The 16,580-nt window shown below is 37.5% G+C and overlaps 1 protein-coding gene across 1 annotated transcript in view; it reads left to right on the top strand.

Annotated features, from left to right (window-relative positions):
- Window positions 1-8,756: 8,756 nt before the first annotated feature.
- The window catches only part of LOC104471124 (talin-2), a gene marked incomplete at its 3' end in the record, with an annotated part of 42,116 nt that continues 34,292 nt past the window's right edge, over window positions 8,757-16,580 (top strand). The window contains exons 1-5 of the mRNA XM_010086355.1: window positions 8,757-8,892; window positions 11,718-11,815; window positions 12,471-12,600; window positions 14,112-14,264; window positions 15,143-15,285. Of these exons, the coding sequence (XP_010084657.1) occupies window positions 8,757-8,892; window positions 11,718-11,815; window positions 12,471-12,600; window positions 14,112-14,264; window positions 15,143-15,285 (660 nt within the window). The remainder of the gene's footprint in view (window positions 8,893-11,717; window positions 11,816-12,470; window positions 12,601-14,111; window positions 14,265-15,142; window positions 15,286-16,580) is intronic.

The raw sequence follows: 16,580 nt of genomic DNA on the forward strand, positions 1-16,580 counted from the left end.
GTTTGTATTTTTGAGTGCCTGTTGCTTAAGGAGATCTTACTAGGCACCAGTCCATTAAAGTACTTGGCGTGTTGCAATAGAATTAGATGTTCAACCATCGTGAACAACAGGAAGTGTAGTGTCTTGCTTTGCTGGTGTCCTGTGCCAGCAGGTAGGTGGAGGCAGTACTGAAGAGAATGGAGAACTTCTGACCTACTGGATTTTCTTACAAAGTTAATCGCATATAAAAAGAGGTGGCTTTGCCTATACTAGCATGTATGCGTACAGCCTTTTAGACTGTGACGGTCTCGTAACCTAGATCTGTGTTTGCTCAAGCCTGAATGAACCAGTTAAGAATTATCTCCAGGGAGACAGACCTCTACTAAATCATAGCAGAGCTTTGTCTTTTAACCATAGCACTGGCAGAGGCAACTTTCCTTTAACTGGGTGGGCGTAGTCCGTATTTGACAGTGTCAGTGTTAGCTGTTCCACGTTTGCCTAGTTTAGAAATGCAGATATCTTTGGATTGTGTTTTACTTCACTCTGTCGGCAAGGGTGTGAAATGGAAGGCAAAGAAGTGTTCATATCCTCGTAGGATTAAGCAGAGATAACATTAAGCTGAAATTTTGCACTCTGCTTGCTTAGCAGTGTAATTCAAAACATACAGATAACACCAGCTGTCAGACACCGCAGACGTTAGGGGAGGAATGGTACAAATTAAACCAGGTGGGTAGATGAATGATCAGGGAGGTCAGTGCTCACTAACTGGTCTCCCCTCTAAGTCTGATTTTCCCATGCCCTTCTTTTGCTGTTTTATTTGATGTTTTTAGTTTGCTGATAGTTGATTCAGGTTGGAATTCCATGGTGCAAACTTCAGTTCTCATCAGTATTCAGAGACACAGCCTTTTACCCTGGGTTACATGTCTCTTGAGAGTTCTTGTTAAATGCTCCTCTAGATAGCTCTGCTCTCCCTTGCCTTAGTTTGTCTTTTTGTACAACAGCTGATGAGGTAGTTGTAACATCAGTGCCACCTTCCCAGTCTAGCAGAGCTGGGCTCTTGGGTACAATTTAGTATCTTGGGGAGTCTTTGGTGGAAGTTCTGTAAAATTGTCATTTTATTATACTGGTTAATCTGAGCGAGATATTGTGGGGCAGAGACATGTTCCGTACATTACCTGAGACACACCCGTAGTATTGATTTGACCTGTAAACTTTTAAAGTGGCACAGAGTTGGATCCCTCGCTGGTTCAGCACTCGGTGAGCCTGACAAAAATCATATAAGCTTTCCAACTAGGCAAATCTAAACTTGATCAGTAAGGGTGTCATCCATCTTAATGCCTTTAACACAGATCCACAAATAATAGACAACTCATTATTACGTTTAAGGAACTGGTTGGGAGAGGCATTTGTTGGAGCAGCAGAGAAGTTTACCAACAGTCAAAGGATCCTTAAGCTCCTTGGCGGTACCATTTGGTTTCCTGTAGATTCTTCTTATGGTCAAAAAGATTAAGAAGTTTCCCACTAGACCAGAAGCTTTATATCTTGGATCACTAGTACCCCCTGCTTGCAGTGCCTGGTGGCCTATCTCCTGGACAAAACCACCTAAATGAAACCTGTGAGCTACATCTCTGAACAAATAGAGCAGGCTGACCTTGACTTCTGGAGTCACTGGAATAAAACTTTGTCCAGGCAAATGTTTGTACATTAAAACTTCCTTTGTTCTAGAAAAAAATTTCCTTAGGAGAGAAATCATTTAGAGTTTTTCCTTAAATGTGCTTGAGAGTGACTGGATAGGCTGCTGCTTAGGGTCCATGAGCTCTTTTTTGTGCACAAGTTAAGAAAAAAGTGTGCATGCTGCACAAAGAAGGAAGAAATTATGGAGAAAAGGGACTATAGATACCTGTTTCACTTTTTGTTGTTAACAGAAAATACTTTGACCATGGAGTAGCACAAACAAATTAGTAAAGGTACATCAGCAGTGCACATCTGTTGCTGTGAAGAAAGTGATTTGGGAAACCTCTGGTGCGTCATCGTGAGTTTAAAAAAAAATCCACCAACTTCATCACTGTTAAAAACCATCTATTTTGAATATTTTAGTGCTACTTCATATGGCAAGTAACTGTATTTGGTGTTTCTAGGAAGTACGTATTTTTTTTCATTGTGCTTTGGTGCCGTGGTGCTCAATTCATTGTTAGACAGACTGAGCCAGCAACTAGAGTTAAGTGTTGTAGAACATCAGATCTGGTCATCCAGATTTGTTAGCAAGGTGTAGGCATAATATGGTAGCTAGAATGAGATGGTGCACTTCCTGCCAATTAGACGGTGCATTTTCTGCAAATTACTTTTTAGTAGTTTTCACACAAACTATTCCAGTAAGTGCAAAGGACCTAGGCACTTGTCAGGATGTGCCAATCCTTGATGTGCAGCTTTTTCCTCATTCAGGAAGAATCTTAGGAGGTAGTGTTGGCGCTAGTCATCTGTTGGGAGGGGAGATACAGAGGACCTGTGAGGAACCTGGAAGAAATAAGTTTCTTGTCCCACTGGTTTAGTTTCCTGTAGTTTATGATTGCAGTCAGGGGTTTGCACTGGGGGCCTGAGTAAAGAGCACCTGTAACCATGCAGCACTTACACTTATTACAACTGGGCATCTGTTAATCCTGTTACACCACTGGTTTCGCATTACTGAACCGTGGGGTTAATTTTCACCAGTTAAAGTTCCAAGTGCTGTTTTCTGGTTTTATTATTTACTGATTTTACACTATAATATAGTTACTCCAACAGCGGTAGCATATTGGTATTGCCTCAGATCAAATGCTAGCTAGGTGTGGTACGGGCTGCTGTGCTTCTCCTGAATGGAGCACAGGGCCATCCATCACTCTTGAGTGTTTATCTGAAAAGTAGATTTTCTGATGACTGTGTAGTAATAATGATATCCCTCAACAGGAGACAGCCAGGCTATGTGGAAGAAGGGAGTTGGAGAGTAAATGCATGCAAAAGCTCTTCACTTCTTGGTTTGGTAGCACGGAGAGCATGTAGAAATTATTGTTGCGACTGACAAAGGAGGAGGTGCAGTAGGATACAAGAAAATGAGTATGTTACTCAGCTCTGGGAGTTCTGCTAGGTGTTGGATAGTTCTGTTCTGGTCCTCTCAAATGGAGGGGGAAAAGCAATTTTAAATTAATTTCCAGTGGAAATTAAGGGTGGGTGTGCTTTGGCATCTACTTTTCTTCCTGTTACTTTGGGGGCATTGCTCAAACAAATATATTTAAGTTTGTGCTTGATTTATGATTTTGTGACTTGCTGTCCATAGTTATCTTGGTTTTCTGGATGCTTTTGTATCAAAAAATTAAATTAATAGAAAAGCACTTTACAAATGTATTTCATTTCAGGGAAAAAAATGTTTCAGATCTGTAAGTATTTATAACTATTTCAGCAAATAATGTTTTCTCGTATTTAATGTTCAAACTGTTTCACTGAAGATACCTATTCTACAAGAGGTGAAGAGATTTTTATTTTTGTAAATATTGGTCCCTAGAATTTCAGAAAATTTATTTTAATGAAGAGAAGTTGTTAAAGGAAAATATTTTAGCTGTTTGTTAAAATGTATCTGCTTCTAAGCCCGCACCTATTTTAATTTGACAGTAAGAGTATCCTAGGTCTAGCTGTTGTGAAAACGTGTGTATGTAGGGAGCATTTGGGAGGGATGCAGTAACTTCAGCTGAGAATTGAAGCAAAGCTGTGCATGTGGAAATGCAGGTGCCTGCTGCAAGCTTTATCGTCCCGAGGTTCAGTGACCGGAGGCTGTGGTGACCCAGCTGAGACAGTGACCATTCCTTACCACACATTGCTCCTGCTCCTCTGCTGGAGAGTACTATTGCCTTGGATGTTCTGGAAAATTGTGTATAATCACTCCATAACCCAGTTCTGTCAAAAACTGGGAAGTTTTAAGGGAAAGATTCATCAAAACCACAATGGCCAACACAGAAGTGTCAGAATTGGTTGAGAAAGTGATTATGCAAACAGAAACACTGGCAGCTGTGGGAGGGACTGTTAACTTCTGGAGCTGAAAAGGAGCTGGTTGCTGCCGTGTTTACTCTTTTGCTGATCTGCAGGTGGAATGACAGGCATTCTTCCAGCTTGAAGTTACTTTAAAGAGCCTTTGTATTGCCTCATTCTTATAGCTTACTTGTCAGCACTTGACAATGTCTTGGGTTTTATATGTTTGAAATATTTTTGCTTGTTTGCTTTGTTTGCAAGGTATCTCTGTGGGCATACAGATGCCTGCTCATTTTGAGTCAACCACTGGTGTGATAATCTTGTTTTGTTGGGATTTCCCAGAACCTGGGCACTGTGGGGGTTCAACTTGAGGCCTTGACGTAGAAACTCCAGATACGTACCTGCAGGCACTGGGTTCTCTCACTGATGATCAGTGTGTGTTTTTAAGAGCTCAGAGCTGTTGCTACCTCTGCTAAACCTGTCAGATCCATAACTTATTTCTTCAGTCTCCAGCCTTGCAAGCACAGATCACAGTCTGATTTAGAAATTACCTACTTGATTGCTCACAGAGCATTAGACTTAGTACCAGACAGACCATTCCTTCCCAAATCCTCTTAATTTCCAGGAACCCTTTGACTTTTGGTTAGCCATTCCAGAGGCTGAGTGATACTGGGGAGCATAAAGAGTCTACTACCTGCACAGAGATATATTTAAGTATGGTGTGAATCAGTGTATAGAAGATAAAGGGAACACAAAGATATTTTTTCCTTGTTTTTCTCTGTGATCTCAGCCCTTTTTCATGGCCAAGTTCTTAGTTCTTTTGAGGAAAACCAGCTGTCCTATTTTGGCTGTTACCCAGGAGATGGAAACTGCCTGTCCCAATTATTACTGAAAGCCAAGTGGGGAGGTTTAGAGCCTAAGGGTAATTTGGAGAAGGCAGATGAAAACCATTCTCTGAAGTTTGAGAACACAGTGTTGGAGGAAGATGGTAACTCATGGGTTCTTCTCATAAGCTCTTTTTCGAATAAAGCATCCTTTGGTGTCTCTGAAACCAAGAGCACTGAGTTGAAGGAGACCAGACCACTGATGTGTTTAGGTCCTTCCTTCTTTAAGGAGTTGAATTTGATCCTGAAAAAAAGGAAGAGCATTGGGAGGACACAGTAACAGGTTCCCAGCTTGTAAAATTGTGTTAAAGATGATGGGGATCAATTTGCCATGTCTGTTTTTTGTAGGGCAGAGGAAAAATGTTCTTTTGCAGAGTAGAAGATCTAGGTTGAAAGCTTGGGTGGGTAGAGGGGAACTACCCAAAATGTAGTGAAAAGAAAAGTAAAAATTCAGCGTCTTCCCTGTGGATGTTGTGGACTCCATTTCAGTGGAGCTTTATCAGAATGTATTAGATGAGCATCTGTCAGGAACAGCCATGGGATGCATCATTTTGCAATGGAAGGGACTAGGCTAGGCTGCCTCTTGAGGTTCCTTCCAACACTCATTTTTATGGTTTCTGTCGTGCATGATCACAAAGTGAAAATATTAACAAGATGAGAAACTACATAATATATTTTAAAATATTTTCTTTTTCCTCTAAATTTTAAGAAATGGGGCCTCTGCTTGCTTTTATCAAGTGTGTGATGCACAGCTGTATTGGCTAAATTGCTTTCAGGTTCTGACTTACTCTGTTCTGGATCTCACAGATGAGATCAAGTTTATCTGAATGCTCTGGTTTGCCAAATTTATGCTAACGTAGTAAAAACAACAGTACAAACTGCTAAATCACAATAATTTAACCAGAATATTTTAATTTATTTTTCATTTTTCCAGTTAAAGTTTCATGGTTACTCTCAACGATTTGGCTTTTCTTTGCCCCCTTTTTTTCCATTCATGAAGGGAGATTAGACACTGGACTGAATTTGGATGTTCCTTGATGTGAGTGCCCTTTTAAAAAATCCATTTTTGAGTGTTATGTATAAAAGGGTTAACTAAAAGATTAAGTAGATTTTTCTGTTTGCAGGTAACTATCTATTTTCATGCCATAACATTGTGAGCCTTCATCTTAAAAGAAAATGTTATTTTCTGAAATACTAAAAGATTCAGCTATACTTAGGAAGCATATTACATCACCATAACTTACACAAGATCCAGTACTGTCAGTGCTGGTAATACAGGGTTTGTATGGCATGAAACTTTAAAGTCATGTGCTAATTTATGACTGTTCCTTCACTTGTCTAGTATTCTATACCAGAAAGCAGTCAATAATTTCATTACACACAAAGATTTTTCAAGTGGATCCTGTTTTCTATCTTAAAATAAGTTTAGTTCTATCTTTCAGAAGGTAGTGCAGTGTGCCTGTGCAACTGCATGATATTCACTTTCCTTTGATGTCAGAGAATAGATTCAGTTGTCTGTATTACTCCTTTGTGTGTTAGCAGGAGAGAGGAGACCTCTTTTAATGTCTCTACTCAAGTTATTTTTTTTAAAGGTGATTGTTGAATGTGTTTATATTTTTACTGACTTATTGTTTCCCTTTAACCAAAGTCATTCATTCTGGAAGTTAAAACTGCAGCTTTTTCATGGGAAAGTTGATAGGAAAAGGTTAGTATACATTCTGCCTTTTAATAGACAAGGTAATCAAGTGAAGTCTGAAGATGTGATGTGTGTGGCTTGCAAGTCTTACCTTCAAGTGCAATAGAAAGCAAAGAGGAGAGGGAAGCTTTTTCTAGAACTTATTTGTTCACTGCTATATTATTTATATAATAATATATTATTAAATACATGAATATGAATAATATATTATTCACTATATTATTCATATAATAATTTCCTCCTTTTTAAGAGAAGGAGAAAATAGGGGAGAGAGAGAGAGTTTGGAGGGCCGCATTATAATGGCCCTGCTTTAGCATGTTGACCAGAGGAGGCAGCAGGAGCTGTGGCTCACCTTACCCCTCTGGAAGCTGACAGCCAGGTTTCAGAGGTCACCTGTGAGTTAACTGCCTTCTGAGCAACTTTGTCAGGCTGTTTTCCAAGCTGATCTGTTGCTTTCCCTGCTGTTTAGTGTGGCACCTTTTTTTTTTTTTAACAGTGCACATAAGTACACATTAATATAATTATTCTGCCTGAGACTATTCTGGATGGTGTAAAAGCATTCCAATCTGTGGTTTCTTGGTGTATTTTTGGTTTTGTAATGCTCTGAGGTTTGCTTATGTATAAATGATAAAGTGAAACCCATTGTGGTGGATCTCTGGAAATACTGCAGGGATTTGTTGTTTTTCTTGCATGTATTTTGTGCAGCTGCTGTACTGAATCACTAGTTCTGAAACAAAGACCTTTTGGATGGGTTTTAGGAACTAGTATTTGGTAGTAGGGAGAGATTTTTATTTATTTATGAGACCTCTGCCTAGAATTATTGTTTCAAAATGCAGATTGTTTTGGTATCAGACATGGATAGGTTAGGAAGGCATTGAGGTGTGTACTTTAGTGTTTCTTGTATGTTTTTTTCTCTCATTCACTCCTTGTCCTTTGTCAGATAGTCTTATCATATCCTAACATTTCATGCTGGTAGCGATGGTTGTGGAAGTACTAAAAAATATGAAGTAGGATTATTTGCTTTTGAATGGCAGATGGATGGGCTGCCACTAAAATATGGGGGAGGGTGACATCTTGGAGCCAAAGAGGCTCCTAAATATTATTGTGAGAGAAATTATTTGTGTGCTGTTTGTGCCTTGGAGAAAGGAGCTCAGTGCATTGATGAAGTGTAAATGGTGGTTCTTTCCAATTCCTTAAAGTGATTTTTGCAAAACAGAACTGAGTGTCTGGGCTGTAAAAAGATGCACAACTCAGGTTTAAATTTATTTTTAATTACTGGCATTTGTCCTGCTCAAATTATCACTAGCGGCAGTAGTCCACAGAATCTCACATCCTCCTTTTTGAAATACACATACGTGGATTTATGCAGAAAGGATTTGGAATTTCTAGTAGATTCTGTGTTTATGCAGAAAGGACTTCAGTTCTGAAGCGTTCTTGGAGATCACTGTGGAAAGTCTAATGATAGAAGAGTGGTTTGGAGTGTTATGACAGCAAGGGAAGACACTTGAGACAAAACCCAGACTATCTACAAAATGAAACAAAACAAAAAGCATCTGTAGCTTCCTGTTTCTGTAGATGATTGCTGTCAAATTCAGTGGAGTTTCTGAAAAAGAACTGAAATGAAAAATAGGTCATTCTTGAAGCTCTGGGTAGCTGTGCAGCAGGACAAAAACATCTAGCAGATCTATGTGGAGACCTGCAAAAAAACACAACACAGGATTGCGCACTTTAGAATCTTCAGAAAGAAGTTATGTACTAAGAAAATCCTGCTTTCATTTAAGTAGTTTTTTCTAAGCTGTTAGTTACCATCAAATCTAAATGGTTTAATAAAAAAGTGTGGTGAGAGAAAAATAATTTTCTGTCAGTAGTAAATACGTTGGCAATATACCAAATAAGTCTGTTGTTTTCCTGTGCACCATTTTGACACACCTCAGAGGAAGTATCAACATTTTAAGTATGTGTACACAAGTTTTTGGAAAATTAATTTCTGATATACCAAGAAAACTATGTGGTTTGGATAGTTTCTAGCCTGATGGTGCTAATGAGACTTTACATAGTTTGAGTACATATAATTCTACTGAACTAATTTTTTCTTAATGGAAAGTTGAGTGTATTAAAGCATTAAATAGAAAATTCCAAGCAATACTGCCATTACTGCTTTTTCAGGTACTTTAGTTGGAACCTGCAAGTGACTTGACACCATGGTAGCTCTTTCCTTGAAGATCTGTGTCCGCCAATGCAATGTAGTGAAGACGATGCAGTTTGAACCATCCACTGCAGTATATGATGCCTGTAGAGTTATTCGTGAACGAGTGCCAGAGGCTCAAACAGGGCAAGGTGAGTTCCTGCATTTGTCCTTACTCGATTCATTGGCTGAACTGAAAATATACATAGACCCATCTTTTTTTTTACCCTGTTTTGTTCCTCTATTTATTTTTCAGGTTGCAGGGTTTGAGGTTTTTTTGTTTGAATCATAAGGCTCTGGAGTGAAAGGTGCCAAGTGTAAACTGATTTTTAAGTGACAGAAGGTAGCGGCTTGCTTTTTCTTCCTTCTGTCCTGACGGAGTTTTTTCTACAAAGGATTCTTCTTTGTAGAACTTTGACTTCTTAAGTAAATTGCTTGTTCAGCGGAAAGATGATTTTTCCCCACTTGGAGAGCAATTTTTGTGGTACTGTCTTTTTAAAGCAGTGTTTGCGGCAATGCTTTCTAGGAATATCTGGGCAGGCTTATTTTGTGCCTCAGCAAAGGGAGGGACAAGGTGAATTATGGAAGAATGAATGGATGTCTTCAAAATGTGCAAAGGGAACTGCTTGAAACTGGTAAATAAGAAAAAGCATCACCATGCTGTGTGTACCATACTTGGAATGCTGCTACGCATTAGTAAAATTTAACTTAACTGTCTCTGTTCTCTATTGAGAAAATTAGATTAATGCAGACTGTGAAATATGTCTTCACTTGGACAACAGCTCTGGTTTACGTGTAGTCAAAAGTTGTAAAAAAATTCAGATTCTGCAAATCATTTTGAACTGTACTATATATAATGCCACTGGAATGTAACTCCTAAAGAAGATTCCTTATTGAGTTTTATGCACGGCTCTCAACCTTTAGAGCTGTTGTGAACTTGTCTGAACAGCTAGAAAAACTTACTAGAAATGGACAATAATACTATTACTTATACTTTTCCTTTGCAGGAGTCCTTAGGAAGTCTAGTTATAGAGCTTTAATTTTTCAGATACAAGCTGTGCATTTTTTCCATACTGATCTCTCAAGGCAGCTGTTTTGAACAGCTGTTGAATTCAGAGAGGTTGAGTAATAAATATCCCTGAACATCGTGAACTTTATAGAAAAGACTAGGAACTCTCTTCAGATTATACAGTAGGTTTTTTCTTTATATTTGACTGCAGTGCAATTACGAATGTCAAACAACTTTATGAACAGATAAGGTTACTAACATCCTTGCCCATTCTTTGTGGCTGTTAAAATGTGAGTGCTTGCCTGTTAGTTCAGAAGACTCAGAGAGGTGGAGTACAGACTGATCTCCTCCACAATCGAAAATGTAGTTGTCCTGCATTACGACTGTCAACCATGCAGATTTCACTTCTCCAACAAGCTTGCATGCTGGCACAAAGGTGACCATGATTAACATGTAAGTTGCACAGCTACTACTACTTCATTACTAGGGTGCATCCCCTAGAAGTGAGAATCAGAGCAGTCTGTGCTTCCTGGGTAATTCTGTGCTCTGCGCAAGGCGCTGTGTATGCTTCTAAAGGTCACAACCTATTTATAGGTGCAAATTCTAAAATTTACATAACTGATTTTGTACTGAATTTGTGTCATAAACATCTCTGTATGTGTGGATCACTTGGCTTTTCAGTGGAGTTTTCAACTGAGGTCAACAGGAAAAGTTTTTCCTATTCAGTTGTTTTTGGAAGGATTCTTTTTTTTTGAAATTATGCTTCGTTTACATGTCAATTAAGTGTAAGCTCTTTTTTATAGTTGTGTAAGTAACAATGTGTTTAATGTAAATGCTCTTAAATGTAAATTGTTGCTATGTATGACATTTAAAAATGAAACAATTTCCAAAAGTTACAGCTATTTTTACCTGACTTTCTGATCAGAGGGTCCAAACACACGACTGAAAGTAACAAAGTACCCAGCTGTTGTAACAGGCGGTGTGTACGCAGGTGGCTGGCTTGTAGGAAAAAAGCTCTTGGCTTAAACTTAGAACTGCAATTAGAGCAGGCTCAGCTGATGAACAGTAGTTTACACTGTTTGTGATAATGAAGTGTACTCTGTATCAATTCTTCATGCAAATGTTTATCAAGAAGAGATGCTTTGGATGGGCAGTTGACAGTCACAGACCTTCCTTTTGTGTGCCTGGAGTTTAGTCTTTGAAGCCTAAGCCTGGGTTTGTTCTGCTGTGACAATAAGAGTTTTATCATTTACTTGTGATTCTGAAAGTATCAATTGACATGTGTTTAGCCTGCAATAGATGCAAGTTTTTCCTGAGATCATTGTTATGGATATAATTCTAGAACCTTCATATTTGTTTTAAATGCCTGAACCTGAAGCATCTACCAAAAAGATTCCAAAGTTTAGTAGAAGAAAGAAAGGAGATCAACTTAGCACATATGCTAAATGTTGTGAACTGATTATTGATTCAGTTTCATGTAAAATCCATAGGAAGAGTTGAGTTTTAAAACTCTAAAAAAAAAATCATATCTTTATCTGAAGGGTTGAAAACAAACCAGATTTTTTTAAATAGAAGTACTGCTTGATATAGTATACTATGATTAAGCCCAAACTGCTTGTATTTTTGGTTAGTCAGTTCCAAAGCAGGACCTATGAGCATATAAAAAAGGTCATCTTGAAGAGAAATAATGACAAATATAATACAAATTACCCAATAGATATGACATGTTCTTGCTTGGTGCAGCAAGTTAAGTTTAAGTCTTCTGTAAAGCCTGATCCTACCCTGTTATCTGCTTACAAGCTAAATATTTTCTGAAAAAGAGAAAAAAATTATATCCAATGTCATTAAGAATGGAAAGTAAGTATAACGAAAACTTAATCCTGAAGCTGAATAACCTTGAATAAAAGCATGTTGGCTTTATTAGGTTTGATATTTTTCCAATGAGCCTCTGTCTCTTCTGTTCCACAGCCTCTGACTATGGATTGTTTTTATCAGATGAAGATCCTCGAAAAGGTATATGGCTGGAGGCTGGAAGAACCCTGGATTATTACATGCTGAGAAATGGGGTATGATGCAAGTCTGTTGCTGCTTTCGTCAACACATTTTTAGAAAACTTGTTTCCTAAGTAGCAAAATGAATGCTTAGCATTTGGAGGGGCAGGAGGGTCTCGAGTATGTTTGTGAAATTGTCCCACTTCTCTTCCTTGCTGTGCTTCAGTAGTTAGTTTTTTCCTGCATCTGGTTGTGACTGTGAGCTACTATGGCCAATTGGGTCTTCACTGAATGATTAACAGAAAAACAAAAAGTAAGTTTTGTAATAAGCTTTGTATTTGAGGTGATCTTGCATTATAGTGTAAGTTTCTTGCATACGAAAGATGATGAGGTTGTATTTGCTCACATTATGGCCAGCTTGCTTACAACCAGAAGGCATTGCTTTCTTCTGTAAATGCTAAACGAGTTTTTGCAGCACACAGATACTTTGGCCTGTCCTGCCCTGTCTAGGTTTTGGTCTTGCCAGATGGGACAAGTTCTTGAAAATTACATTGACAGAACTAAAAGTAGTCACTTCGAGTTTGTTACATGAATAAGTTTGCCTATACTATAACAAAGGAAAGATCCAGATTTTGGGTGGGGAGGAGATCCTGTGTTAGGTATCTAAGTTAGTGAGTTGGCTTGTGGCAGCTTCCAAAAGCATTTAGAAATGGTATTGTTTACTCCCTAGGATATACTGGAGTACAAAAAGAAACAGAGACCTCAGAAAATACGTATGCTGGATGGTTCAGTGAAAACAGTCATGGTGGATGATTCTAAAACAGTTGGTGAATTGCTGGTTACAATTTGCAGCAGGATAGGTAAGATTTTGGGACCCGCATACTTAAGAATTTGTTTTTCTGATATATTTGCATCGGATTTTTTAGGATGTTATGTATTTAATGTCTAGAAATTCACACATATGTAAAAAAAATGAATTTGTTATCAGTTAACATTTACCAAACACTTTTCTGAAATCTGTCCAGGTTTTATGAAAGTCACTAGAGTGTTAGCTGTAGTCTTAAACTTCAATATTTAGCATTTGCAGGCACAGAGTTATTTGCCAGTACAGTTATAAATTTTTTATTGTGTGTTATGTTTACATACGCTTTCCTGCTATGTGGTAGAGAATTAGAACTAAGTTTATACTTAATTTTAATAGGATAAAAGATAAATACTGTTAACCTTGAAATATACCTAAACTTTAGAGCTCTATGTTGTTGTGATTAAGAGTTGGTCACAGTACCATATCATTTGTGAAATGACATATGGAAGCTGTCCAGAGCAGCTGGTGAAAAATGTGTCATATTGGTTATGGTCTGTCCTTTTATTTGTCTACATAGAGACAATTTGGAAAACTAGTTCATATTTAACTATAAACATGCATCCAACATAGAAAACTGATTTGTATTTAACTATAAACATGAATCCAACTTGGATTAGTTTAAATCATCTTAAACCCATGCTTAATTTTTATTTAGAATTAAAGTGGCCTTAATTTGATTTAGATTAATTTACTTGGAAAGTGAATTAAGCTAAATTTAAATTAATCTATTTCAATTTTCTTTCAGTGTTTCTGTGCTGGATTCTAATGTTCTGTAACTAATGTACTTAAAAAATTAGTTTGACTTACTTTCGTGAATGTGGTCATGTAGGCGAACATATAATTTGCTTTCCTGTGTAACATAAACATGCTTTACAAACAGTGGAAAAAAACAAGTAGAAGAAAGAAAGGAGAGCAACTTAGCACATATGCTAAATGTTGTGAACTGATTATTGATTCAGTTTCATGTAAAATTCATAGGAAGAGTTGAGTTTTAAAACTAAAAAAAAAAATCATATCTTTCATGCAGTTTTTATTCCTCAGTCTGCTCTGCCATGTTTCTTCTACACATTGTGGGCAAACTGAAATTATTCAGTTCTCAGAAGGCTATTGTAGGCATCCATGAAAGGAAATTCACTATGGCATGTCTCCATTCTGAAATTTACGGCTATTTAAACTTCCATCATGTTTTTAAACTGGCAGCTTCTCTTGGTAGATAGCAAAAAAACCCTTAATATCTTTCTGAAAGTGGCAAATGCAACATATGAAGAGGGAATGATGTATTTGACAGATAATGCTGGATATTAGAGAGATGTCCTGAATGCAGAAGTTGTAGATTATTCTTGGGATCTCCTTCTCCATACAGTGTTTTAGCATTTCATCTGCAATATCTTTACTATACTTGAAATTAACCATTGGTGTGTTAATATGTGGAAAATAATATTTCACCCATCCTAAAATGTATTACATTTATCTTTTTACAAACACTGGATTTATTTACAATTCCAGGAATAACAAATTATGAGGAATATTCATTAATCCAGGAGGGCATTGAGGAGAAGAAAGAAGAGAGTACAGGAACGCTTAAGAAAGATAGGACATTGCTGCGTGACGAAAGAAAAATGGAAAAACTGAAGGCAAAGCTTCATACGGATGATGATTGTGAGTAGTGTATTCCAGGATAATTCTTTGATTAATATCTTTCCACAGTATAGTGCAAGAAAACCATACAGGAATGCATTTTTAGATTCCTCAGCGTGTCTCAGTTGATCCCTGCCTGTATTTTGCATCTGTTTATATATAATGTCATCTGCTACTGAGTATTTTTTAAATCAATTAAGTGGACAAGTTGTTGCCTCTAGCTCTGAGAGTTAGCAGATCTTTTGAAGTGTTTTTTTGTTAGTTTTTTGGTAGGGGAGTTGTAACTTAAGTATGAAGGATTATTTCCATAATCTCCCCTTCATTAAAGTTGGATATTTAAATGTTGGTGCCTACTGAAAGCCATTAGAAGGTAGTTTTGTCCTTGAAGGTATCAATTTTAAGTGTAAATGTAGTTTGCCAAAGAACTAAGACAGTATTTGATTTGTTTTGTATGTAAAGTCACAATAACCACTTTTTCTGGTTTACATTGAGGCACTAAGCTTAACTGTGACTGGCAGGAAGATGTTGTAAAATTGTATTCAGGGATAAGAAAAGTAAACAGAACAATTGGGTTTAGGGGGAAGATATGGTAAACTAAAGTAATTTTGCAATGAAGCTTTGAAGATCTAAATTTAGTATTAAAATGTTACCATAGTTGTTTCTTCAACAATATTAATGGTGTTTTATGCTGCAGTAAGTTCTTGTTACTCAGTAGTGCTGTTCTTCAATTCTCATTTGTAGCAACCTTCAACACTGAGTAAAACAGAAATTAAACCAACGTTTTTTGAGGAGTTTCCCCCTCCAGTGGAAACGCCAGTTATCACATGATTTTCACAACCATTATTAACCCTGGCAGCACTGTGTATTTAACAATGCACATGTCTGTGTTTCTATTACAGTAAATTGGCTAGATCACAGCCGAACGTTTAGAGAACAAGGAGTCGATGAAAATGAAACGCTACTGTTGAGACGAAAGTTCTTTTATTCAGATCAGAATGTGGATTCAAGAGATCCTGTTCAGCTTAATTTGCTTTATGTTCAGGTACAGTATGTAGACCGGAAGTATGAGTTCTACCTCATCTGAGGAAACCTGTGTAGGTTAATTAGAAAAATGTTGTTGCTGAAGTACTCCATCTTCTAGAATTCCAGTTCTGGACTTGCTTTGATTTTAATTTTTTGTCTATCCCTCCAAGATCATGTGATAGTACAGAGGCTTTGGTTCTTTTTAATCAAATACTTTCAACCCAATAAAGGGCACTCAGCCAAAAATCCACTGACTTTTATGTCCTTATCCTGGTTTCCTTAAAATTAATTAATGTCTGAAGTCTTGTTAAGTTCTTTTTAGTTCTTCTCCCCATTCTCTTCTGTCAGTGATGTTTTGTCTATAATGTGGAAACTCAGGTCTGTCTTGCAACCAGCTTTCTGCTTCTCATCTCTTTCTGTTGTGCCTGATCAGTGAGCATGCTGCTTCTGCACTCCCTTTCCAGTCTTCAACCCAGACAGCACGCAAGGCAGACAGGCTTTCTGTTCGAAATGGATCTTATCATATAACACGGTGGGAACCCACCTAGGCAGGATCCCCAAACTGTTAGAGGTACTATACATAATTTAGCAAAGCTAAGAGTTTTATGCAGAAGATACTGTTTAACTGAAGGCTCCAGTGCAGTTGCCTGTAATACAGTCTGAAAAAAAAGAAGGCTTTTAAACTCTTTGTTAAAGTTTGTTGGTTTTTTTTTTTTAAGTAAAAAAAAAAACCATTGGAAGTTTAATGGAATGTTCAGTTGTTAATCATGCAGCTGATTCAAATGGGATTCCTCTAAATTACATTTTAAAACTCTGAGAAAAAGATAAAGATGACATTGCTTGTAAGACTGCGTTACATTTTTCAAGTATTTTAGACTGTATCACGCTGAGCTGTTCTCCTGCCACTTAGATATTTCTTTCAGTCTGCTGGCAGTATGTGTTGGTACTGCCTTGTTGTTCTGTTGTCTGTGGATAGATGAGCCTTCTGTTGCCAGAGCATCCATCATCTTCTATGACCACTACATTGAAACAAAAAGAAGGAAAATGCTGTTTGCCTTCTCCTGTTGCCATTTCTATAGTAGTAATCTGGTTTTTACTTACTAGTTATGCAAATCGTTTTCGCTGCTATTACAAGGTGGTAAGATAAAAGCTTTTATATGTATGTGTACACCCACAAATATATGTGTGTAAGTGTATGTGTTATGTTGAATTTTGTATACACAGATGGCAGGAAGCAGGTGTCAAGTCCTCTTTTTTTGATCAAAGTTGTTACAGTCGTTGTTTGGATAAGTCTCCGTAGATATTAATCATAAA

The sequence above is a fragment of the Pterocles gutturalis genome, unplaced genomic scaffold (assembly GCF_000699245.1).
Source record: "Pterocles gutturalis isolate BGI_N339 unplaced genomic scaffold, ASM69924v1 scaffold1626, whole genome shotgun sequence".
NCBI classification, from domain to species: domain Eukaryota; kingdom Metazoa; phylum Chordata; class Aves; order Pterocliformes; family Pteroclidae; genus Pterocles; species Pterocles gutturalis.